The sequence below is a fragment of the Oreochromis niloticus genome, linkage group LG9, assembly GCF_001858045.2.
Source record: "Oreochromis niloticus isolate F11D_XX linkage group LG9, O_niloticus_UMD_NMBU, whole genome shotgun sequence".
NCBI lineage: Eukaryota > Metazoa > Chordata > Actinopteri > Cichliformes > Cichlidae > Oreochromis > Oreochromis niloticus.
In genome coordinates, this window is record NC_031974.2 from 31,072,933 (window position 1) to 31,098,627 (window position 25,695).

The 25,695-nt window shown below is 37.3% G+C and overlaps 3 protein-coding genes across 4 annotated transcripts in view; 1 reads left to right on the forward strand and 2 right to left on the reverse strand.

The window, feature by feature from the left end:
- Positions 1-2,639, reverse strand: part of cubn (cubilin (intrinsic factor-cobalamin receptor)) — a 75,724-nt gene extending 73,085 nt beyond the window's left edge. The window contains exon 1 of the mRNA XM_005460453.4: positions 204-2,639. Within this exon, the coding sequence (XP_005460510.1) occupies positions 204-316 (113 nt within the window). The 5' untranslated portion in view covers positions 317-2,639. The remainder of the gene's footprint in view (positions 1-203) is intronic.
- A 126-nt stretch (positions 2,640-2,765) lies between these two features.
- trdmt1 (tRNA aspartic acid methyltransferase 1) lies at positions 2,766-23,655 on the reverse strand. 2 transcript variants are annotated; one of them, XM_005460452.4, is made up of 11 exons: positions 23,507-23,655; positions 15,025-15,134; positions 14,868-14,944; positions 13,799-13,870; positions 13,257-13,322; positions 11,956-12,025; positions 11,770-11,853; positions 9,602-9,918; positions 8,572-8,629; positions 6,985-7,114; positions 2,766-3,138 (listed from the first exon to the last, which is right to left on the reverse strand). In XM_005460452.4, the coding sequence occupies exons 1-11, from the start codon at positions 23,538-23,540 to the stop codon at positions 3,038-3,040; spliced, it is 1,119 nt and encodes a 372-aa protein (XP_005460509.1). In that variant the 5' UTR covers positions 23,541-23,655; the 3' UTR covers positions 2,766-3,037. The 2 variants fall into 2 exon arrangements, with proteins under 2 accessions (XP_005460509.1, XP_003455789.1); XM_003455741.5 differs by lacking the exon at positions 23,507-23,655 and adding an exon at positions 18,110-18,268.
- rsu1 (Ras suppressor protein 1) overlaps positions 19,272-25,695 on the forward strand; it is a 41,415-nt gene continuing 34,991 nt past the window's right edge. Inside the window, exons 1-3 of the mRNA XM_003455740.5 lie at positions 19,272-19,428; positions 19,579-19,693; positions 21,025-21,075. Coding sequence (XP_003455788.1) covers positions 19,585-19,693; positions 21,025-21,075 — 160 coding nt within the window. The 5' untranslated portion in view covers positions 19,272-19,428; positions 19,579-19,584. The remainder of the gene's footprint in view (positions 19,429-19,578; positions 19,694-21,024; positions 21,076-25,695) is intronic.

Below are 25,695 nucleotides of genomic sequence, written 5' to 3' on the forward strand. Positions count from 1 at the left end.
GTCCAAAATTCAATTTCATATTTAGGTCAGTAAAGGTAATGGTTAAAAAAAATGGGTTCAACTTATACTATTACAAATACATTTATTCTCTTAGAATCAAAGCTTAAGACAAACCTGATCATCTGCATAACATGGCATCCCCATGACATGAAATATTCAAAGAAAAGCATAAAAAAAATATTTTTTTAGAAACACCAACTCACTGGTCATTGCTAATCTTCCTTTGGCTTCCCTGTTGTGCTGGGTCATTCAGCTCTCCTTGCAATCCCACCAGAAGGAATACAAGTGTGTAGTATAGCCGCAGTGTCCCTGCCATGGAAAATGGATGTGATGCATGAACACCCTCAGCAACTCTACTGGGGTTTTACATGCTGCCACACTCTGATGCTCACTGCCAAGACTTTGACCTGACAGTACAGCCATAAAGTACATCTCAATTTGCCCAAAATGGTTAACTATAGTTTATTTATTATGGTTTATTATGGTTTAACTGTGGTTTATTGTTGAAAAAGAATGCCACTCACATGATTTTAAGCAATGAGTAACCCATTTCAGGTGACATTATGTGCATAGCGTAAATTTGCAGATCTCAGACATGGTTAACGTTAAACAAAGCCTGTTTTCATACAAGATTTTTATATCTTTATTAATGAACCTTTCACATTTTGACCATGATTTAAATTATGGCAAATTAATTTAGTGGAATTTTAAAACTCATATTACATGATTTGTGTTTATGAAAAAATGTTCCCACCTAAAAGTCTCAGAGCCTTGGTTGATTTTGCCACAAAGATGCATCTCTTTATGTTTATAATATGAACATTGTCAAAGTTACAAGCATCTGAAGTACACTGGGTGGGTAAAGAGTTGTTGTTTTTTAATGTGTGCATTTTTTCCAACACTGTTAAGGGGGTGCAGGGGGATTTCTGATAACTTACTGGACAAAATATCCAAGGCTGCATTCTGGGTACCTACAAATCAACAAATCATTGATTAATTGTGATAGATGGCTGGTCAAAACATTTAATAGCATATAAAAAGCCTCCTTTGCATTTTGAAAGGCTCATCTAGTTGTGATTCATGTCAGAATACCTTTCCAATACTGTAACAATAGTAGTACAACGCAAAAAATGATGAGCCAATATTGGTAGTTACGTAAAAGATAATTCACATGAGTGTGACATGAGTGACTAAAACATATGGACAGCTTCAACTTTGTGCACTCATTCCTTCCTCTATCTATCTATCTATCTATCTATCTATCTATCTATGTATATATATATGATGATTATTATTATTACTTGTTTAGTTGAGTAAATGTTACCAAAAAATATTCTGTTGTTCTTGTTATGGGAAAATGACAAATGGTGCAGAAGTAATTAATATTACTGCTGTATATGTTTAAGATTGAGCTCATTTGAAGTAATTTATATTGTCCAGCATCACATTCTATTGAGCAAATGTTTGTAGTGGCTTTCCTGAGAGAACCACGTCTATGAAAAAAATGTGCTCATGAGCTCAGAAACACAGACCTACACCACGATTTATTTAAATAATAAAATATATAAGTAACAGCAAAATCCGCTGATTTAAAAGGCTTGAGCAGTGAGGGACATGGTTAACCGTCACTATCTAATGAAAAGCTGGTTAAACATATTAGATTCAGTGCTGCTGAGATTGCACCTGTTCAACTTGCCTGATTTATTAGAACAGACATAGTGAGAGAGCTACTGCCTCAGGTCTTCCTTCAGTTTACCTGCGCAAACCACTAGAAGAAAAAAGCTGCTGGCCTGTCAGCTTGCTCGACTCAGATCATTGTTAAGGACACACTGCATTAAAGGGATAGCTACAGTCTCCAACGAGATTGAATCCACTGACTGCCGGCATAAGATGGCGGTAATGTAATGTAGCTTCATGACAGGGCTGTCGGAGACTGAAGGAGAACTTACTTTTGTATGTTTTAGTTGATGTGCATTTTTAGAAGTGACTGTCCTAACAGAATGCCAGTGCTTCAGATCATCTAAGACTTTTTTTTGTTTCAAGTTTGATGATTATGGCTTACAGCTAGAGCCAAAATCAGAAAACCAGTCCAACTGAAAATAAAGTAAATAATAACAACAAAGTTTGATCAAATGGACCAATACGGCAATGCCATGATGATCCATTTGGCAAAATCCATTTGGTATCCTTGTTGGTCTTCAGACAACAATTCTGACGGCTAAAGAACCAAATGGGACAGGCAAAAAAAAAAGAAAAAAAAGAAAAAAAGAAAACCAGTTCAAAAAACGTCTGCTGTGAATTGAATTGACTTTGGACCGCCAACAACACCAACAGATGACAAGGCACCCCATCAGCATAGATATGTATATACACTTCTGTTTGTCGTGCTGTCCTCCTTGGCAGGAAGCTGTGCACTAGGATCAGTGTGTATGGAGCTCAGCTAGGGTGCCAATGAGATCAATGAGAAATGTAAACTACACTTAGGTTATAAATGTAAAACTATTCAAAGTTTACATTTCTTTGAGGAACCAAATTTCACTAATATTACTTACTGATACACAGAAATGACATAAGCATACTGTATGGGGAAAAAGGAAGGCAAAAAGTAATTAAAGTTTAAACTGTATATATAATAAACTAAGTAAACCAAATGCATAAATTTATTTACTATAGAAATGTAACAATATTAATAAAAAATAACAATAAATAGTTTAATAAATTAATAGTTGAATAAATCTAGAGTAAATACTGTACAAAATGTGCTCTACAGTTTTTAGACTTATTTTTATTAGAAAATATATTGTGATGAGAGAAAAAAAAAAAATCACACTGAAACAGAAGATATACACATTACTTAAAACGCATGTGAGAGGCATTGATTTTAAATTGGGTAATGGTGATCACAAAACCTATTTTTGTGTTTTATGAATATTGAAAGAATGACCATTCATACAAAATCTCAACTATACATTCAGCTATACAGGGGCATTATAATATAATCCAAACATGTACAAAAATGGTGTCTTCCCCGGAAGTGTTAGGAGACCAACAGCTGCAGAAGTTTTGCCACCACAACAACATTGAGGCTGTTTCCCAGCAGTCTATATTGCTGAATGGTAGGGATCTTTTCTGGAAAGACTGCAAAAAAAAAAAAAACAAACAGAAAAAAGTGATAAAGAAAACATATAAACACTGGGCCACGTTATTATTCATGGCTAAAAAAAGAAGAAACAGATAAAAAAAATAAATCAATAAAGTGAAATATATATTTCTGTCTACAAAGGGAGCCAATAGACATGGCAAACCACATGTTACTGTCTAGCATAGAATCATTTGTGAATTGCTTTGTGTATGTGCCGATGGACCTGTATTAAAAAAAAAAAAATTAAACAACAAGCAAATACGAATACAATCCACTTCATCTTTCAGCAAAATCACATATGAATTACAATTCTGTGTTTAACTATTGCAACACATTTCTGTACAGGGAGTGCAGAATTATTAGGCAAATGAGTATTTTGTCCACATCATCCTCTTCATGCATGTTGTCTTACTCCAAGCTGTATAGGCTCGAAAGCCTACTACCAATTAAGCATATTAGGTGATGTGCATCTCTGTAATGAGAAGGGGTGTGGTCTAATGACATCAATTATTAGGCAACTTCCTTTCCTTTGGCAAAATGGGTCAAAAGAAGGACTTGACAGGCTCAGAAAAGTCAAAAATAGTGAGATATCTTGCAGAGGGATGCAGCAGTCTTAAAATTGCAAAGCTTCTGAAGCGTGATCATCGAACAATCAAGCGTTTCATTCAAAATAGTCAACAGGGTCGCAAGAAGCGTGTGGAAAAACCAAGGCGCAAAATAACTGCCCATGAACTGAGAAAAGTCAAGCGTGCAGCTGCCAAGATGCCACTTGCCACCAGTTTGGCCATATTTCAGAGCTGCAACATCACTGGAGTGCCCAAAAGCACAAGGTGTGCAATACTCAGAGACATGGCCAAGGTAAGAAAGGCTGAAAGACGACCACCACTGAACAAGACACACAAGCTGAAACGTCAAGACTGGGCCAAGAAATATCTCAAGACTGATTTTTCTAAGGTTTTATGGACTGATGAAATGAGAGTGAGTCTTGATGGGCCAGATGGATGGGCCCGTGGCTGGATTGGTAAAGGGCAGAGAGCTCCAGTCCCACTCAGACGCCAGCAAGGTGGAGGTGGAGTACTGGTTTGGGCTGGTATCATCAAAGATGAGCTTGTGGGGCCTTTTCAGGTTGAGGATGGAGTCAAGCTCAACTCCCAGTCCTACTGCCAGTTTCTGGAAGACACCTTCTTCAAGCAGTGGTACAGGAAGAAGTCTGCATCCTTCAAGAAAAACATGATTTTCATGCAGGACAATGCTCCATCACACGCGTCCAAGTACTCCACAGCGTGGCTGGCAAGAAAGGGTATAAAAGAAGAAAAACTAATGACATGGCCTCCTTGTTCACCTGATCTGAACCCCATTGAGAACCTGTGGTCCATCATCAAATGTGAGATTTACAAGGAGGGAAAACAGTACACCTCTCTGAACAGTGTCTGGGAGGCTGTGGTTGCTGCTGCACGCAATGTTGATGGTGAACAGATCAAAACACTGACAGAATCCATGGATGGCAGGCTTTTGAGTGTCCTTGAAAGAAAGGTGGCTATATTGGTCGCTGATTTGTTTTTGTTTTGTTTTTGAATGTCAGAAATGTATATTTGTGAATGTGGAGATGTTATATTGGTTTCACTGGTAAAAATAAATCATTGAAATGGGTATATATTTGTTTTTTGTTAAGTTGCCTAATAATTATGCACAGTATTAGTCACCTGCACACACAGATATCCCCCTAAAATAGCTAAAACTAAAAACAAACTAAAAACTACTTCCAAAAACATTCAGCTTTGATATTAATGAGTTTTTTGGGTTCATTGAGAACATGGTTGTTGTTCAATAATAAAATTATTCCTCAAAAATACAACTTGCCTAATAATTCTGCACTCCCTGTATGTATGGGCCCAGGTGTTTTTATAAGGTTTTGAAAACCAATAACATTGTTTCATAGTTCAATTATGTTGTGTGGAACTAATCCTACAAGTGTATGTCAGGTTAAGCATATGATGCTTAACACATGTTTAATAATTCGATGTAACAAAAGCTCTCTTAACTTGCACAGAAAAGTAAGATGTTAGATGTAAATTATGTTTTATACTTTTACACTTGAAAACAGAGTCTGTTGTTAAACGAATGATAATTCTGCAGTAGATGCTATCCACGGTGTATTCTTCCTAACAGCAGTAGTACCATGATAAGTGGCAAAAAAAATAAAGCCACAATACATGTATTGTGTATACAATTATATTTCTGACTTAATGTTGTTTGGTATTCTACATTGGAAGCAGAATAAAAAGATATTAAGATACAGTGGGGGAAATCTGCTGATCCCCTGCTGAATTTGAAGTTTGTCTGCTTACAAAGAAATGAGCAGTTTCTAACTTTAATGGTAGTATGTTTTTAATGGAGAGAGACAGACTAGCATTTCTTCCATTTCAATCTCTCCACCATTATGTGCAAGAACAAACAGTTGTCAAAGAACATCGGGGACAAGATTGTATCAATTTTCATCTCAGATGCAAATTGATTTTACATGGAAATGAAAGTTATATAAAAAGACCATCAGTTTCTCTCAGTCTGGAGTTCCATACAAGATTTTGGCCCATGGGACGAGGATGATCATGAAGTATGTGGTAGAACTACACAGAAGGAGCTTGTTAATGATCTGAAGGCAAGTGGGACCACAGTCCCCAAGAACACCACTGGTAACCCACTATGCCGTAATGGACCGAAATCTTGCAGCACCTGCAAGGTCCCCCTGCTTAAGAAGGCAAATGTACAGGCCCGCTTGCTAACATCTAAATTATTCAGAGAAGGCTTGGGAGAAAGCGCTATGGTCAGATGAAACCTAAAGGCTTTGGCATCATCTTGAGTGTCTGGAGGAAGAGAAATGCTGAACACCATCCCCGAAGTCAAGCGCAGAGGTGTGAACGTTATGGTTTCAGGCTGTTTTTTGTACAGGAGGACTTTGCTGCTCTGAAAGCCAACGGACAGGGTCGAGAACCAGCTTCTGTCAGTAAAAACACTGAAGATGGGTCATGGGTGGGTCTTCCAGCATGACAATGACACAAAATATACTGCCAACGTAACAAAGAAGTGGTGAAAGAAGAACCACATTAAGGAGTGGCCTAGCCAGTCTCCAGACCTCAATCCTATAGGAAATCTGTGGAGGGAGCTTAAGCTTTGAGATGCCAAGCTACAGCCAAGAAACTTAAAAGATTTAGAGAGTTTCTGTAAAGATGATTGGATCAAAATCCCTCTTGAGATGTGTACAAACCAGGTGACCAACTACAAGAAACATCTCACCGCTGTACTTGCCAACAAGGGTTTCTCCACAAAATACTAAATCATGTTATTCTTCAGAATTAAATGCTTATTTTACTCAATGACTGATTTATTGTATTAATGGGAAAACTAGCCAAAAAATACCATAACCACTGTCAATCCCCTAGATCATCATCTATACAATGCCAATATAACAAAATGTTAAGCATTTCATGACCTTTAAATAAACATTAAGTACTACTATAGACGATCACCTACAAAGAGTAACATCTACAGTGGCTTGCAAAAGTATTCCCCCACTTTTCAGTTATTTATTTGCAAAAAATGTTTGGAATCATGTACGATTTTCGTTCCACTTCTCAAGTGTACACCACTTTATATTGGTCTTTCACGTGGAATTCCAATAAAATCGACTCATGTCTGTGGCTGTAATGTGACAAAATGTGGAAAAGTTCAAGGGGGCCGAATACTTTTGCAAGCCACTGTATCCATCTATGAAAGTAGATTTTGATGGTCATAAGAATTCTTAAAGATGCAAAGTTCCAATGATGGACAGATTAATGACTTACTTAAATTTTGAGGGAATCCCATGAGGTTGGCTACTTCTCTGGGACTAAAATAACGAAGCTTCAGTTTTAACAGCCGCTGAAGTTTCTCCTCCTCAGAACACTGGTCCAGACCCATAAAGACACTTTCAATCTGCACAGGACACAAAGCAAAAGCAAGCATAAGATTCTTTTCTTTCTTTTATGGGGTTCCACACATAGGAAAATGCAAAAATTATTTAAAAAAAAAAAAGAATTAAATCCATTCCTACAGCTTTCTGGGAAGGATCACCACAGTGGTGAGACCGGTTTTATATTTAGCATACACAGATTTATCATCCAAATATCAGCATGGCATGGCTGCCATCGAGTATTTTTTGATAACTGTAAAGTAAGATGATATTCACAAAACCAATGACAGTGGCGAATATGTTGTGCATTTTGGAGTCCTTATATGTAGGATCTAGCTTTATAAATTTGTATGAGTTTTGCTCAATTTTGCTCATTCAAAGATAGTAAAAAGATTCTGGGCTTAATTGCTCAAGGACTTACTCTTAAATTTTGAGTTTAAAAATAGTTATTAACAGAATGTGAAAAAACAAAACAAAAACAAAAACATCAGATGACACTGAGGGGTTAGAAGCCTGAAGCCAGGTAACTTTAGGGTTTACCCTGGGTTTGCTATACTATGAAGGTGATTCAATTTATACGGAGGTATAAGGCAACTTACTCTAGAGATTAACATCTATAAAATCACTGCCTACTGACCAATCAAGTATCCAGAAAATAGCACCACTGTTCCTGGAAGATTCCTTTGACCTCTGGAGGAAGAGTAGGAAAGTTCTGTCTAAAGGCGTTTCCCAAATGAGCATCAGTAATAAATATCGATTTTTAGGTGCAACTTTATTCCAAATCTGTTTTTTAAAAAAACAAAACAATTTAACAACTGTTTTATCGCTCTATGTGCATTAATATATGATTCTAAAACAGGACACCAACACTGTACTTGCTCAGCTCATATCCACTTTGCACATAGATTAAGCATTTGGTTGATTTCTGAATAAAAAGTATATTGTTAGAACAATAAACTTTTCACGTTATAACGTGATATAGCTCTATTTTTCTTTTGCCTACGCTTCCGTACATTCTAGATTCTCTGCTGGGTTTTTTTATATGCAGATTTTTTGCTGTCAGTTGGAGATAACGTATATGCGTTTTTTAAACTTGATTCTAATCTGCTGCCAAGTCTTTCTTACTGCTGAGAACTACAGCTACTAGAATACCAAGAATACCTGTTCAATCAGTCAGATTCATTTCACTTCTTTGTGACAAACTAAAGCATTTTCCACATCTCCAGCTGTGGGGCAGTAAAATGTTTAAGTGAATCCAGTTTAGAGTCTCAGAGCTCTAATGAGCAGTCATCATCTCAGTAATAAATAGCGCCACAGAGTACATTTGGCTCTAAAGTAATTAGTAACTAATCTAAAGTAACTGTGTGCTTACTCTTTAGCTTTTCTGCAGCATTAATCTATGATTTCTCTGGAATAGGTAGCATTCACAGAGATCGTTTTCTGTGGGTCCAAAATCACTTTTACAAAAACCCAAACGTACCTTGGTTTCCATGCAACACTGCAATACTGAACCTGTTCCCTGCACATACCGGCCATAGCTATGGATAAACAACATGAACAAAGTTAAATAACAAAATTACTCATTTTAATTTAATTTATACATTGTATAGACACTGCAACAAAAATGTATCAGTGCATACAGTCCAGATTTTATGCATACTGGTGGATTAACCATTGCACAAACACAAAACATTATTTCGGTATTTTGGTAACACACATACACACACACGCGCGCACACACACACACACACACACACACACACACAGACACACACACAGGTTGCCTTTTTGGTCAGTTTCACTCCAGTCATTGTACCTGAACATTTTTGCAGGCCATTAACACCAAGTTGGGAATCATGCAAGCATGAAAGAGCACCTAACCCAAGGGATGGATGCTATGTCTACACATTACAGAGAACTTGGCAAAGAATCAATTTTTGTATCTTTATGCGAGTCGTTATTAGCAGTCTATACTGCAAAATGCAAATTCTGTAAAAAAAAAAAAAAAGACAAGTTTGAAAGGTAAGCTGAACACTAGCCATATCTTGGCATTGTGTTCAGTGCGTTCTTAAAAAGAAATTGGACCAGTGGAAGAAAAAAGAAGTAGAGGGCCTAAAAAAAGAGAGAAATCGTGAACAGCAGATTCAAAAGTCATATCTACTCTTCTCTTCCTACCAACAGAATGTCAGTCTTAAGTTACGTGATAAGTTTGGAAAAATTTGGAATTTCACATTACTTTTTAGGAACACACTCTGTGTGCAATGTCCTTAACTATGTTTTTCTGCCTAACTCTGTTTTTGTATACTGTATTTCCATGTATGCTCGCAGATGTTTGAATAAATTGCTGCAGCTTTCCCATTTTCCTAGAGAAATATAAAGAAATGAATAGTGGCTCAAGATTTTGCACAATCAATTTTTTTCACATTTTGCAAAACCTGTTTACTTTTCATATTGTTCATTAAAAATAATGAAGGGAATGATGATAAGTTGAAGAGAATTAATGAACCCACCCTTTAGTGAAGCAGACAGACCTCCTGCATGTGGGCTGAACAATGTCCAAAACTAGACCATATCGCAACAGTGTTTTAGGAGGAAGGAGATAAGGCTCCATGTTTACTTCCATTTGTGGTTCCAAGAATTCTTTGATCTGCTTAACAGACAAATTGCTGTTCTGACGAATCTTCCTCTGGGCTTCTGCTGTTGTCTCTAGCTTAAACAGGACATCAGTTCCTTCCTCTGGCTGGCTGGCACCTTGACAGGCAGGACTCAAAAATGTAGGATGCTCAGAAGAATCGCTCTCAGCAAGATGTGGGAAGAAGTCTAAAATCTAAAATGAGAAACTTTCTATAAAATCTTGCATACACAAATATATACAAATGAGCACTGTGGGGTCCTTAGTGGCCACTTAAAACTGCCTTAGATTACAAGCCATAACCATATCTAACCATACATTCATTCATATAACACTTTATTCTACATAGTTTAAAAACTATATCAGCCAGTAACATACATATGTTTGGACTGAGAGAAAATGCTGGAGTATATGGAAGAAACCCACCCAGGCACAGGGAGAACAGGTAAACTCCAGAGAGTTAGGAATAGGAGAACCTAACTAGAGCTCTAAACCTTCTTGATGTGCTAACCAATGCATACATAATCAAAATTATGAAACCTGCTGAGTATGCAAGGATTTCCAAATCATATGAGCCTGTGACATTTGTTGGTCATATCATCAAATTGTCAAAAAATGTACTTTAGATCTGGGTTTTCATATTTGGTTAACAAGCGAAAGATCTCAAGATGTTTCTAGGACGAGACACAAATCTTCTAGGGGACAGGGAAGGTTGCAAGGGAGGGCAAAAAAATCTGTATGTTTAAAAAATCAAATGTGCCGAGTTACTAGCTGTAATGACCCAGTGCGAATAAGGGATACATTGAAAATTCATGTGAAAAGTGAAGTTGTTCTTGGCTATTTAAAGTATCTGCCTCATTTCAGCCTCTTCGAAACAGTGTCTAAGACTGAGGTTATATATATGAACACAGCGATTATTTAACAAAAATATTTTCTTCAAGTCATTGAATCACTGCGAATGTCCATGCGGCTCTTAAGTTCTTGTGATTCTGCTGAGACTACAAAGAAGACTACAGGTCTCATTATACCTGCTGTGCGGTGCTGGCAAACACGCCATACAACAAAGTTGACTCCAAACTGACGTCAACTGTGCTTGTGCCAATGCCAGTGCCGGTGGGTGGAAGACAGGAGTGTATGATTGTGTCTGTTTTTACCACCATTTTAATGATATAAAAGTACAGAAGTTTCTTTTTTTTAATGGAAAAAAAACTATGAAGAAAAGAAAAAAAAAAACCCAAGCAATTTCTTTGCTAATTTCTTTTCCCCTAATTTCTTTGCTTCTAGTTTTGTCTTCTTCTGCTCCTTTATCAGTGATGTAGAGGTTTTGTCTGAGAAGTGACACACAATACTGCTATGCCTACTGGCCCCATAACAACAAACATATATGGATCTGGCTGTGTGATGACAAAACTGCAACTGTTTAAAAATGTTTCCCAGATTAAAAACTTTTTCCCCCACGTGAAATCCTAATTTGAACCTGATTTTTCCTTTGAGAGTTAGGCTAGGCTTAATCCATGTCTGGGAAACTGGTTGCTAAAGAGGTATAGTTGGCAGCATCATACACAAGTGTGTAACTGCCATATACTCATTCATATCAGTGGATACTGTAAGAGCAACCCTAAACAGTTCAAGACTCAAAAGAAACGCAAGATTGGAATCATTATTATATGACTGTGTTCCAAATGTTCTAGCAAATTGGTGGTATTTTAAAAATGACACGCCATTTTGATTTGATACAAAATGCTTGATTTGCATCGCCAGCTCCGTTTGACTTTTCCTCTGGTTTTCCTCTGGTTATATGGGAAAGTCCATATAACCATATTATCATTCCATAAGATCTGCTGCCAACGATTTCTAGTCTAGCTCTTGTGTAAATTGGCACATCAACAATTTTTACTAAGTGCTCTTTTTGAGAAAAATATTAATATTGAGGAATGTTGTGCTGAATATAATTGTTACATAACAGCTGTTTGAACATATTCATATTCAAAAAAACACAAACAAACAAAATAACAACTGTTTGTTACACATTGCACAATACCTCACCTTTGAAGGTGCCTGGGTGTTTAAATCTTCTGTGGAAATCTTTGCAATCAGAAAATAACGGAGTCTTGAATTTGGGATCCCAACCTGATTAATGAATATAACAGTGACATGAGCACAAAGAAACATGTTATATTTTCAGCAAACTTCAGTAATCTAATCAAGTCAGTAAGAGTTTGTTTTTCTTACACTTATGGGTGAGATCATGATTTCCTGGAAAGTATATCCACATTCCGTCAGCGTTTTCACCAAACGTGCTCTACAGAATTGAGTAAAATAGTTACATCTTTATTGTCTTCGCTTGTTTATAGTTTTCACATTTGTATAATCATTAAAGTAATTTTTAGAATTAGAGACAGAATTTCTATAGAAGTTATCAAAAAAATTAATTTGTAAATTTGCTCACTTACAAAGAAATGAATATTCTGTCATTTTACGGTAGTTTTCTTTTAATGAAGCTTTATTTTTAAAGTTTTTAAAGTAGTTTTGGGCTGATCCGACACACATCTCATGCTCAGCAGCCCAGGAGTTGACATCTTGCTTGGAGCTCCAAACTGAGGGTGTTTAATAATCGTTTTGTATTTCTTCCAATTCATATTAAACGCACCAACATTGGTCACCTTTTCACCAAGCTTCTTGCTGTGAACTTGTGACATCATTCCAGCCTGTGATGGTATGTATAATCTTGTTCCTGACATTATTTTGTTTTCACCCATTGTGTTGGAGTGGTTGGAATGGAAGAACAACCTACACATATGTTGAGATCAGACGTATCTGTAATTGATTGATTGATTGATTTTAAGCTGTGTATTGAGCACACAGCCAGTTTGTGGGAGCCAGTATTCTAACCTGCTTGTAGGGGATCAAATATTTATTTCATTCAACGACTTGCAAATCAATTTGTAACTTTCATGTTTTTTCTCAATTGTTGGTTAATATTCTCTCTCTCACTCCATTAAAATCTCTGAACCATAAAAATTATTGACTGTTCTTTCTTTGTAAGTAAGCACACTTCCAAATTCAACATAGACCAAACAATCGTGTCTGCATTTTTTATGACTTTTAGATTATCAAGAAGTAATCATGGTGTCCCATAAACATGATGTAATTTCAATCCCGTCTTGTCTGGCCTCTTTTGATCATTTCTATGAGTATGTTTAGAGTTCACAGAGCACAGGCTTTGTCAGAAACTGATCAAAAACATCCACATGTCTGTGGATGTTCTTTTCATGCTGCACTTTGATTTTGGATATAAATGTGTTTGCTGAAATCAATATGGTGGTACATTTTACGAAAAAAACATAACAACTGAAGTATGACTGTATTATTCTACAATTACTCTATTGAGCAGTACTAGACTACTCTTGGATTTTTTGAAGATAGAGAAAACATGGGTAGATTTCTAGACTCCCTGCTTACTGTCCATGTTTGCTTGCTAGTGACTTGCTGAGCTTTCAGGCCTTCATGTGCTTAGTGTGCCCAGTAATTACCTGGCAGAGGAGGTCTCAAAGCCTTTCACATTCTCCAGCAGGATGAAACGTGGTAGCCTCTGCAGCCTAATAACACAATGGCACATACACATTAGGAACAAAGCATGGGAGAGTTTGCTGACAGAAATCAGTCTTATTACATATCCACCCACAGCTGGCATCAAGAGACCTTGGACCATTTACTAATCTGTGTTTGGAACTGCCATTTGATGAAATATATAAATAGTGCAGCCAATAAAATGGTCAGCCACGAACATGGACACATAGAATCTGTGGAAGCAGATTTCTTTTCTGTTGTATTAATCACATATTTAATCATATCACATTAGTAATAGTAATTTCACTTTCTCACTTAGCTGTATGCATGTTCACTACAGAGGGGCCTTATGCTCTACACACATAGTGAGGCCATTGTAATGGGAGACGTTAAACAGATAGTGAGACTCCTCCTTATCAGGGATGTAAATCCTTAGGTGACTGCTAAGCAGAAAACAAGGTCATAATTCTCTCTGTGAGGGAGGGGGTATATGGGTCTTTCAGACCTTGGCAGAAGATCAAGGATGTAAAGGAAGCTCTTGGTTCTAGGGTCAGTAACGTCACCTTGAAGGCCAATCCTGCAGAGAAACAAATGAAACAAGGTGGAACAAGTTTTAAGTTGCTCAACAAAAGTGTTTTTTCTAGGCTGACTATATCAACCTGGTCCCAGTTTCAGTGTGTTACGCTGCACCTAAGACAGCTGAAGTCCTGTTAGAGAGAAACTAGTCTCTGGGTTTTACAGTGGGCATCTGCTGGTAGGGAAAAATGTGTGAAATGGAGTCAAATACAACTAGTCAACCTTTATCCCCCTAAATGAAATTTAATTTTATACTCATGAACTTAGGTTAGGGGATGTCACCCGAATCTAAACTTTTAGGTTTAGCATGTTGTCTTAATTTTGAGCATCATGTAGTGACAGTGACTAAAAAAAAAGTCTATGCATTTGTCATTTACAGGCTGGAAGTGTAATTCCTTTTTAAAGGAAGTCATCAACAGCTCTCTGAAAAATGGAAAAACTCACTAAGAACACTACAGACAAAGCCCAAATACAGTGAAGTGAGCTTCAGTTTTATTTACATAGCGATAACACACAACAACAGCCTGATGATGATTATGCTCACTTGTGTTTTCTTTGTCAAATATTTAAATTTGTTTGATGATCTGCAACATTTCACTGTGACAAACATGCAATGAAAACTCTAAATAAGGGAATTTGTCACCCGTTCACACAGAAATATTAATATTAAATATTTTATTATACTTATCTTCACAAAGACTCATTATGGTGTATGCTGTTGTATCTGCCGATTAGTGAGAAGGTTGTTTTTATTGATTTATCGTGCAAAGCCTTTTTTACGATGCAGGCTTTGCACGATAGTTTAACTCTGAATACGAGATCACGCTCATCACGTTAAAAAAGATTCTTTTTTGTGAATTCCCATGATGGAAGGATTTAAACCAAAGTTAACATTATATATGAAATACTTCATTATTCACTTTTGGCAGTTAATTCATTTGTCTAAGTGAGATTGCAAAATTTTGGATTTTAGTACATACAAAACACTGAAATCATACCTGGTAAAGGGCTGGCAAGGAGGACTCATCAATATCATATCAAAAGACAACTTGTTGAATTCATCTAACGTTATGCCCTAAAGTAAGAAAAAAAAAAGGATTTTAAATATGATTGATTGTTTGATCAGTCATGGACCAACGCTCCACGATCACTAACCTCAATAGTCTTGTTCCAGAGGGCAGTGTCGGGGAAGTTGTGCTTGTAGACTTGATTTGCTGTGGTGTTTATGTCAATGGCAGTTACAACTTGGGCAGGTATGCCACTCTCTGCAAAATGGATAAATAATGATAATAATAATAATAATAATAATAATAATGATGAGTTCCATTGTATTACTTATTTCATTTTTAATTCCGGGTCTACCTAAGGCTCTAGCTTTATCATTCCACAGTTTAATTTCTCACCAGATTATTAAAAAAAAAAAAATTACACTGATGGAAAAAGTTGGGATCTTGAAGACGCTTGTTTTTTTTAGATTCTACAGGTCAACAGATACTGCAGGCAAAAAAAGAAAGCAGGGGGGATTGAAATGACAGGTGACAACAGATGGTGTAGTCCTGGTTATGGCTGTTTACATCCCAGATTACCAACTCAACACTTTTAATGCCACACAGCCATGTGGTTTATTATTCCACCAGTGAAAAGAAAACCAGAAACATGATTACCAGTCCTCAGCAGACCCTATCACACCCCACAATCAGGCCCGCTGTCTACTGACAATCTCTGACTATTTAAATTATTAGGTGGTGTTCACAGGGTGCTAAAAAGGCTCTACATGATTCAGAGTCACAGAGTGGAATAGCAGGAGCACAATGGTAACACACTATATTAGGCAGGTGAGTGTGAGAAAGAATGCATGCAAAGGTGCACAGAGACCCATATTATTGAATGTTCAATGTGACGTGCTCTACTGCAAAACTATTGATTGCAAAAGCCTTTGTAACAAATGACTGATCATTATATGAGGTGTGATCAGAAACGTCTGTGACTCTGTCTGCATGGCTGACATTCTCTTCAATGTCATCTCCTCCCCAAATTCCATGAAGATTTTACTTCCACTGTGTTTGGTATGGTGTGGTGGTCAGGCCATGTGGTGAGCGATACTTGTAACAGTATTAAGGCTGCGGATGAATTATCAGTTCAACCCTGAGCCAAACAGCTGGATGTGGTGTTGGTGACAACATTTCGACCATCAGACTTTTCTACAGAATTCAGTTCTATGTCATTCTGTTCTTCCTACGCCACACATCAGCAACAGTGCAGCCGCTGCTAGTGAGAGAGCCAAAATAGAATGGCACAGTAAACACTCAGCAGTTTGGAGGCTGTTTCACACCTGCTAAAACCAACAACTTTTTTTATGCACGTTTGCAAAAAGTTTTTAACTTGACCACAAACTGTGGTCAAAGTGAGTTAAAACAACTAAAACGCTCTGGCGATGACTCCTACCTTCTCTCAACCTGCGTTTGGTCAGAGAAACATGCTTATATAACGCAGAAGTTGGAGGGACATTAATTTGATGTAAAATAAGTCTTTGTTACTATTACAATGTGTTGCATTTAACTTGATTAGTATAATTTCATTTACCCTTCCCTGTCAGCTCCACCTGTGCTGTGAACTGGTGGAGAAAAGGAGAAAATAGGCTCAACCATAAATGCAGCAGCCTGTTACGTTGAACTGCAAGGTTCAAATAAACCAAAATATGTTTTCATTTATTTTGGGCCTGTTACTTATTATTTTACTAATCAATACCAATTTAGGAAATATACTCCTGCCTGTTAAGAAGCTAGAAAAATAACAATTAAATTGAGATTAATGCTACCTTTCTCATAAATGAAATATCCACCATTTCTTCCTCACAGAAAGGACAAATAATGGATGTGCTACAGTCCATGTCATTTGTGCTAAACATCTTTATCAGCAGAACTTTGACAGTTTGACCCTTGTGGACTTCCAAAAAGTGTATGCTCTTTCCATGCTTCTGACCTAATGTGATGCGGCCAGGCTCTTCCACTGAAAGTTGCTGTTGAGTCTTTGAGTTGTGGTGACCTTCATGGTGATGAGAGGACGGCTGGGTCACTTTGACACAAAAATTGATGTTTGAACTCAGCACGTGTAATGCAAATATCAACTGCTAACAAATCAATTGTTTGTGACTGGCACAAAAGCGATGTATTGTATTTGTCATGTATTTGTCTTCCTCAGCAGTTACCTTGTCTTGTTGACACATTGCTGATCAGCTTCCTGAAGAAAGCCCAAACAATACTGGCATAGTAAAGCACAGTACTTGAGGTTCTTCAGAAAAAAAAATTCTGTCAAAAGCTGACTAAACTACAGTCTCCTTTTCCACTCCAGTTTCTGTGAGCCTTAATGAACTTCTTCTGATACAGGTACTGTTTTGGGGTAGCATCAGATCTTATGGAGAGCAGAACCTTGAAACGGCTGGACAAAGTCTGTCCAGGGAATCAAACTCGTTGAAAAGGTTACTAATTGATATGAGGGACTGACAACAGTGTCCGGTCTCTGTCGATCTCTGTCTATGTGTCATATTTAATGTGCAATGTATTTGTCTATTTTGGTATATAGACTTTAGTCAATAGGATCTATAAAGGGATTATATATAAAATAAAGAACTGCCTGTTTTGTAAATATCTTGAAGATTCTGCATTATTGTACCTACATTATAATCAATAAAGTTCTTTTTGGCCACTTTAAATCTCTTTATAGAACAGTTAATATATATAACTACTATATGTGTTGCAGTTAATGCAGCCCTTTTGGTCGGAGCTGTAGTAAAAATGCCTTTGTTTAATGTCGATGGCACTTTTTAGCTGAAAAAAATCATCATCTTGTTACATCTTGTGACAAGAATGTCGTTTGTGAAATGAGCCCTAGACAAAGGACAAAAAAAAAGTATATATTTCAAAACTGACTTCTACACGTGTGACAGCATGATGTTTCCCACTGCACACTCTTCTTTACGGTAAAGGCAGTTTTCCCATCCTATCAGGATTCCGATTCACTCAGTCATCATGTTCTTACTACTTTTTTCGGCTGACGAGCCACAGCCAGCACAAGTCTTACAGTAATATGTAAACTCAACTGAAACACTGGCCTGACTTTTGAGCGTTGCATGGCAGTAAAGACGCTGGCATGACAGTCCAACAGTGTTTCCGGATTCATGTTGGATAGACCAGTAAAATCAAAATAAGCAAATCTTTGTATCCACCACAAATACGCTTACCCTTTAACGCATAATGCATTCCTCCAATGCCACTATACAGCTCGAGTACTCGTAAATTGTCCATGGCAAAATAAACTACCTCGGCATGCTGATGCGGAGCATATTTCTTCTTCCTATTCAATAAAGGTTATCTGGCAACTAAAGACCACGGCACATTACCGCCACCAGCTGGTGTGGAATGTGGTACAGGTAGGGGCCATTGACTGTAGGGGCCCGATAGTTTATTTAACCTCGAGCTTTTCATATGCAAAATACAAAATATTCCTCAAAATAAATCAGAAATGACAACATGTACCAAATCCAAATGGACGTTTTCTGAAAGAGCAAATCCCTGTTAATATTATATTCAACACTTTTGATTGTGTTTGCTTCTATTTTCCCAGTATGAATTCACAACAGAGCACAATGTGACAATATAATACATTTTTAACCACACAGAAAAAGGACAGGGCAGAATATTAGACCTTCTCAAAAAGCTGACAAATGAAGAAAAAAAAAAAGAGTCCTTCTGTCCAAGCTTTATATATTTTCAGGTAAAAAAAAAATCTGCAAAATCTGCACATCTGCAAAGCATACATCTGCAAATCCTTGATTATAGCTCCTCTTGCATGCCTCCTTTGCCCTGTTTCCTCTAGATGCCTTATAGGAGTGATGTCAAATTAATTTGTCCCATCTTATTAAAAAGAATTCTTTCTTCTTCAAATAAATTCAAATAATTAGGGTTAGGGTTAGGATCAAATAATTCTTCAAATACATTTCTTCTTCAAATAAAAAAATAAATAAACAAGAATCATACATGGAAAAATAAAACAAAATGGGAGAATAATAACATTTGTGAAATAAAATTGAATTAAATAGAAAATATCAATTTTTAGCTTACTTTTTAAAATTTTTGCTAGCACAAACTGGTAGTTTATATGTATATTATCATCTTTATTTCTACAGGTAGTCCCGCAGACTTCCTATTTCTACAGGTAGTCCCGGAGACTCGATGTCTCATTTACAAGGGAGACCTGTATATAACTATTATTAAAAATAATAATAATAACAGTAGTCGTAACAGTAGTATCCAGTATCATTTATTTTTGTAAACTATTTTTAAACTTTAAACAATGTTGCTAACAACATTGTTCACCGCTGCACTGAAGCCGAGGTGTGGCTGACCGCGTCTAGGAACAGGAAATATCCTAGTATGGAATGGTAGTTCTCACATAAGCTTCCGGTAGGGCGTGAGCTTGTAGCGAAGGCTGTGTCAGGATTTTAAAAATCTAAAGTTCTTTTTTTTTTTTTTACATTTTTTTGTCGGTCTTTTCTTAACGGTAAGCCCATCTCGTATCAACACAACTGTCTTCCGTTTTTGCGTTGCTAAATAGAAGAATTGTGAAGAGGCGGAGCTTCCCCTTTTAGCGTTGCAGTGTAGCTACAGATTGCGAGTTTTCTAAACACGTCTGTATCTTTTGGATTTTCAGGAAAATATGTCCAAGTCTTTGAAGAAGATTGTGGAGGAGTGTCGAGATAAGAACCTTCCGGAGGTGGAGATGTGCGATAGGGGTATTTCGAACATGCTCGACATCCCAGGACTATGTAAGAAAAAGACCGTCTTCCATTTAACCTCGAAACTTTCTTAAGCCTGCTAACGTAACAGTCAAAGCACCGTAGAAATAACACAGACGTTACACACACAGATAAGACTGCTTGGTGTTCCCACTCCTGACTAATATACATTGTTGAAAGCCATCTGCGATCGTCATTTCCAACTTTGGTATTCTTATAGCGTCATGTTTAAAGCGTGTGTACCGTTGTACAGGGACTATAATGTGATGTGAAAAGCTGTTGTTATTGGGCAAAACAGAATTATATATTCACTTAAAATAAATAGTAACGAAATTGGTTTTTGGTCAGGTGTTTGTTGTAATAACGCTTCTTGGAGATGAACGAGGAGGAGGTGGCAGGCTGTTTTGGCTGTGTATGGTTCTTCCTCATGCTGCCGATCCCGTTTGTTCAGTTTTCAGTATGTCAGTTTTCTTCAGACTTAAATCATTCAGTCCAATTAGCAGAAGTGTCAGTAGCAGAAGATTTGGAAGTTTTTCATGGGCAGAAACCACATACTCATACTCTATTTTGTTGTTCAAATTTGGCACCATTTAAGGGCAGATAATCGGAATCAGAAATACTTTATTATTCCTGAAGGAAATTATGAAATAAACAGGCTTTCTAATGGTATCCTGACATTTATTGCCAAAAAGAATTGTTACAACAAAGAAATTGACCAAACAAAAGTTCCCTGACTTTTTGCACCGAGCTCTTATACATACCGAGTTCTCTGTTTTGCTTCAGCAATAACTTTTCATATGTTCTGCATAGGTTCTCTCCAGGTTCTCCAGCTTCCTCTCACAGTTCAAAGACATGCAGTTAGTGGGATTAAGTTAACTGATGATTCTTAATGGGCCCTAGGTGTGAGAGTCAGTGATCCCATGACAGCTGGGAGAGGCTGCAGAGCCCCTCATGCCCCTCACTCCACACGAACAGGATAAGCAGAAAGGAATGAATGGATGTATAACATAAACATTTGCCTACAAGTGGCTAGATGGAAAAGTACTGTGAGAGCAAGAATACATACATGCGGGCCCATGAAAAGACTTTGTATCAACATGCAGGCTCCTGACATTGCAGCCCATGAAAAATGAACTTGGTAACATTTTGTATTAAACTGCCTGTTAGATTTAACTGCTTATTAGCTCAACCTCATTCCAGATTATTCCAACTTTGACTCCTCGTTATACAATGTATTATATATTTACTATTTGTATTCTATGTTGGTGGTAACAGTGCATCAACATAACACACACTTGTACCTTGACATCACCTTGTCATCTGTTACTGCTTTGTTGACTTGATATTCTTTGTCGTTTCAGTCACCCTGTCTAATATCACTCAGTTGGTCCTCAGCCACAACAAGCTCACAGGTAGCTTCTTATCTCTTTCTCTGCTCTCTCAGATATTAAGCTGTTTAACATCAAACAACCCTGTGAACCTTGCCATCATTTTAACTATTGTCAGGCTTGATGTAACTGTTTTGTTTTTTGTTTTAATTCTTGTTTTTGGTTTTTAAAGAAAAAAATCTAAAGTAAGGCATATTGTAAAATAAATAGCCTGCAGGCGATGTTAAAAGGAAAGCATTGGCATATTAGAATCAATAAAAAGTCCTATTCAAGTCAAACATCTGGACAGCATCAACTAACCGTAATATCCTGTTATGTCAGTGGTAGGCCCAGTCTGTGTATTCACATTCATACTGTTCTCTTTTCATCTACTAAAGCTGGGATTTGAACTCATTTGTATCCCATTGTACATCTGTATAGTGACAATAAAGGCATTCTATTCATTTGTGCAACAGGACAAGCAGTAACAGATTGAAGACTTGTAGTTTATAAATACAGTTTATAAATACAGTTGCGGTCAAAAGATTACATATACTGGGCATGAATATAGTGATGAGTTTTTGCAAACTTTTGATCACAAATGTAAATAAATTGATGGTGCCCTGAACCAGTCCACCCTTCCTGGTATAACATTATCTCTAAGACAGAGATAGGAGCCCATCTCTCAGTCCTGTTAGATAGCGTCACTGGGCAAGTGAAGCATGGCATGAATTTGAAGCAAGGTCATGTTGTGTATATACTTAAGTAAACGGTAAACCCTGGTTGGAGTTTCAGATGGTGTACATATAAAGGAGTTCCATTGGACTACTTGTAGTGGTTTTTATATTGATTTATCATTTCCCATCCTTGGTTTACTAGCTCTGTTCTAAGAGCTGTTTGCATAAAATCCCCATACATACATAAATACACTTGATCTGCAAAATGTTTAACACCTGAAACAAAGACACCATTTATGTCATAAATAGGGAACTGGAGGGGACTACTTTGTAATATCTAATGGCATTGAAGTCATGTGATTGTATTTTGCGCCAGCAGAGGTCACCACAGGCTCACTACACACATTCACTAATCTGTTTTTATATTGTTATGAAACTACATCTTGGGTTTTTGTTATCGTGTCTTGCTAATTCATGTTATGTTAATAAAATGATAATTTACATTTTTCATAAAAGCTAATTATGAGAAATATAAACTAAATGTAAAACTACATGAAGAAGGGTTAGGGTTAGGGTAAAATCAAGTAAAATCATGTAAGCATCCAAAATAAAACTAGGATGTTTGGTGAAGCTGTGTGAAAAATGTGTTTGCTCTGTTTCACAGCACTTCGGAAATACTTTTTACTCTAACAGTTACAGTACAGTGCAGTACTATAATATAAACGTACTGTTGTAATACTATGATTACTTTGTTTGCAAATGATTGCACTGTTCAGTTCAGTTTATTTCTATGTAGCACCCATTCACAACAGAAGTCATGTCAAGGTGGTTTTTATTGCAACGTAAAGACTGTATTATAATAATAGAGGAAAGATGATCCTCTGTCTTAACACTTGTCTTAAAAACTTGACAGTCTGTACTGTTTGTAGTATTATATTGGATCATATTACCTTAGAACTCCAAAGGAGTGGAAACAGTCAGCCACTGTCTCCTAACAGAAATGTTTTCTTTTCAGGATTCTGGTTTATATTGTTCTGTACGTTTGCGTCTATCCCATTCTCACACCTGATCTTTCTGTGTCATGATTTTTCAGACCATTTAAATTTTAAATGATAAATGATGAATATTACTGGCGTAAAGAAGGTAGTGAAGACCTGCTGCACCAAACTTTTCTTTACACTTTTTTTTTCAGTGTTTTCAAGCATGGCTGAAAAGGTTTTCTTGTTCAAATACACGAAGATGCAAACTAATAATATAGTAGCTCTCCAACCATCCAAAGAGCCTATATGGAAATCAATATCATATATTGTACAGAAAGCCTCATAAATACTGTAGGTTTGTTCACATGGATACAAGGTTGTGGTATTTCATTGATTGAGGTCCTGTTAGTGACCCACAGGAGGAATGAGAAGAGACTTCACTGACACTCACACACACCTTACTGTTTGCTGTCATATTATCACAAGCACTAATATGTGGTTTGCAAGACTGCCGAGTCCTCCTTCACTCGCATATACTCACACTTTCATGCTGGTCTTGTGTTTTTACAGTTTGTATGTCTTCAAGTCATGTAAAACCCTAGCTTATGAGTTAAATAAAACTAAAATAAGGTGATCTAATAATGCCAAAGAATGTACAGTATATCTTTCATTTAAGAAATAATTGGTTATTATATGGTTTACATTTCTTCCACACAGCAATGTAGAGGACATAATAAAAAGATATACACACAGCATGGAAAATAAGTATTACGTCACTAAATGTATTTCTAATTGGGCTATTGACATTAAAATTCTTACCAGATGTCGGTAACAACCCATCTAATCCACACATGCAAAGAAATCAAACCATAGATGTCCATAAATTATGTGTAAAATCAAGAAATGACACAGGGAGAAAGTATTGCGCACATGAAGAAAGGGAGGCGCAAAAAGGCATGGAAAGTCATGACACCAGCTGAAATCCATCAGTAATTAGAACGCAATCCTGCCACTTAGTGCAAATTAATATCAGCTGGTTCAGTCCTGATGGCCTATAAATGGGTGTCTCATTACCAAGGTTTCACACAAGAAACATCTCATGATGGGTAAAACCAATGAGAGCTCTCTCAAGACCTTACTGATGGCATTGGTTACAGAAGAATATCTAAACTGTATGCATGCTTACCATGCAAGACTACATTGTTGAAGGAAAAGCATATTGAAACGCATTTAAAATTTGCTCAACAATATTTAGATAAGCAGGGAGAATATAGTTTGGTCAGATAAGACCAAAATTGAATTCTTTGGATGCCATAATAAACACCATGTTCAGTGGTCAAAAGGCACTGCATATCACCCCATAAACACCATACCAACAGTGAAGTTTGAAGGTGGGAACATGATGGTGTGAACCTGTTTTTCAGCGTAGGGCACTGGCATGCTTCATGATATAAAGCAAAGACATTGTTCACACCTACTGGCTAAAGAAGATATGGCCATCTGGCAGTACAAACGAATGACCTGCTAATGAATGAGACGCACCTGCAATGGCTAACTGAAGGCCAGACAGTCCTGATCCTGAAGGATTCCCAAAAGGGAGCGGTCCTATCCAACTAGTGACCAAAACCCCTATCAGGCCTCACAGCAGCTAAGATGAACAGGCACATGACTCAATACATGAGCAGGGCCCAGAAGGGAATTGGAAGATTCACCAGAGAGGTTAGCTTGTGATGCACAAGCTCTTAGTAGACAGAGTAATCACTCAAGACTGCAATACCACACTGACCAACCTGTGCACCACCTAGATTGTCTATACAAAGGCCTATGACTCAGGACCCTAACAGCTGTCATCAGAAAATCGATGAGGATGTGGCGAAAAACACCGGAGGCCAGCATAAAGCCGATTGCACAAGTCACCATCAAGTGTGGAATTTACCAAGGAGATAATCTAGATAGTCCCGAATGCTGTTCTGAATCGCCCTGAACCTCTTCGGGTCCTGTGTTGTGTGGGGCAGCATCCCACCATCATCCCAATCTGCTCCTAACAACTATAGTTAATACACTTATTATAAATGTCATGAGCTTGTGCTAGGCTAATGCTGTGCATTAAAAGAAGCGAGAAAGGTGAAGTCCAATCCCACCCAACGAGAAACCAGGGAGCAAAGGCTGAACCAACAACCTCCCATCTCCACCCAGTCCCACTCCCTACAATTCCACCCCATAGTCTTTAGCCCACTATAGCCCAAGACGGGCATGCCTTTAAGATAAGCTACTGTGGTCAGTCTAACAGTGGTAATTCCTTCATATTTCATTTCTTACTAACTCTTTTGACCACATATAATCTTAAATTGGACTGAAACGATATTTACCTTACAGACACAGACTTTGTGTTTAGTGTTAATGTTGTTTTTGTGGAAGTCTTGATCTGAATGGCACAGATTAATCTTCAATTATTTTCAAAATGTAGAAAGCAGATATTGCACATTTCAACTAGCAGGTTAAATACACACACACACACACACAAACACGTTCATGCGCAAGTCCTACGAAGCCTATCAGTATGCCCAGACCTCACCTCTTTAACACTCATCCTCCTGGCAGCATTCATGTCAGGGCCTAGTTGGTTTACTCTTTTCTTCTAACTTGTCTCTGTTCAAATGTCCAGCCCACTGATCATCAGTAGAACTGTAAATAGTAGGGAAGGGTAAAACTGTCTCTTTATACTCTTCAATCTTATATCAAGGTTGGTCAACACAGTGTTTAATCAAGTTGATGATGATGAACTGGTGGTGTCACGGTATGTATATTTTTGTTGTAAACAACCTGGTAAATTGTGGGTGTGTAAGGTGTAAGGTTAGTTAAAAAGTCAGCTGTCTCGAAACAAGGCCTGAGTTGCTGATGGTATCCTAACTTTAGAGATGGCACCTGTGTGATACCACACTATCAATATTTTCAGACATCCAGGACATCTTAGAGAACTGTGTTTTTGTGCTAATGTCCCCAGTATG